General features: G+C 32.4%; 1 protein-coding gene across 3 annotated transcripts in view; it reads right to left on the bottom strand.

Annotated features, from left to right (window-relative positions):
• The window catches only part of myt1lb (myelin transcription factor 1-like, b), a 173,988-nt gene that overhangs the window by 66,131 nt on the left and 106,586 nt on the right, over positions 1-1,271 (bottom strand). For all 3 annotated transcript variants that reach the window (XM_025058885.1, XM_017034329.1, XM_017034326.2), the window contains one exon: positions 1,218-1,251. In XM_025058885.1, coding sequence (XP_024914653.1) covers positions 1,218-1,251 — 34 coding nt within the window. The remainder of the gene's footprint in view (positions 1-1,217; positions 1,252-1,271) is intronic.

Genomic DNA, 1,271 nt, shown 5'->3' with positions numbered 1-1,271 from the left:
AGGGGGAGGGAAGGAGAGGAGGGAGGGAGATTTGATTATATTTCTTATATCATCCATTGACTTTTATGTCCAATTCAAAAAATAATGACAAATTAGAAACACATATGTAAATATATAAATAAATATACATATAAATATATATTCATACAGTGGACCAATTAGATACCACTGATACCTCCAGTGAATTCACCCCTAGGCTAGTGAGTGATGCCTTGCAACACATACATACATATATAGATAAATATATACAAAGTATATTCATCTTTATTAAAGTTTTGTGATATATATATATTTATTTATACACACATATGTATATATATTTGTTTTTCTTTTTCATATTTAATGCAGTTTTGTGATATATATATAAATATATGTAGATTTGAATATATATTTATTTATAAACACATATGTATATATATTTTTTCTTTTTCATATGTATTACAGTGATGTGATATATATCTATATATTTAAATTTATATCTATTTATATACACACATATGTGTATATATTTTTTTCTTTTCTTTTTCATTTTTAATACAGTTTTGCCATATATATATAAATATATATATATCCACAACATAACCAGTGCTGGTCCGTGGATCATCTGGTTCTGTGTCGCAGCGATTTAAAGAGAATCTTTAATCGTTTTTATTTACCTTCTTCATTTAAAGCTAATTTGGAGATATTTCAAAATAATACGTCTTTCAGACTCTTATTTTGAAAATCCATCTTAAAAATATCAATATCATCAAGGCTATGACAAAGTTTTTCTCTCCGTTTTTTTTAGCTGGGATTACGATCACAATTAATCGTGATTGTGTTTTTTTATCAACTTCAAGCCAATTAATAACACTGGTAGTTTGATGATGTCATGATAAATAAACTTTGGTCAGACCTTAACATTCAACATCCAGCTGTCTCCCTCCTTCCTCCCACACGACTCACCCGCCAGGAAGTGTAAATCTGCGGGAGCCGAGATAATTGGCTAAAAATCATGCTAAAAAAAAAATATCAGCGCTCGCACGAGACTAAACAGAATCCTTCAGTTGGAACAGACAGAGGTCAGAGGTCAGAGGTCAAGACAGTTGGTCAGTCAGAGAGAGAAGACGACACCTGAACCAGAGGTTGACTGTCTCTGTCACAGCAGTTCACACAACATGTAAGTGTGTGTGTGTGTGTGTGTTGGTGCAGCAGAGCGGTTTTTCAATTCCACTCACCTGAAAAGCTCTGTTAATGCTGGATCCACAGGCACTGAGGCAGTGAGTGAGTGA

This window comes from Cynoglossus semilaevis, chromosome 1, assembly GCF_000523025.1.
Source record: "Cynoglossus semilaevis isolate Cse_v1.0 chromosome 1, Cse_v1.0, whole genome shotgun sequence".
NCBI classification, from domain to species: Eukaryota; Metazoa; Chordata; class Actinopteri; order Pleuronectiformes; family Cynoglossidae; genus Cynoglossus; species Cynoglossus semilaevis.
Note: the sequence above shows the minus strand (reverse complement) of the source record. Positions and strands in the feature narration are given on the sequence as shown.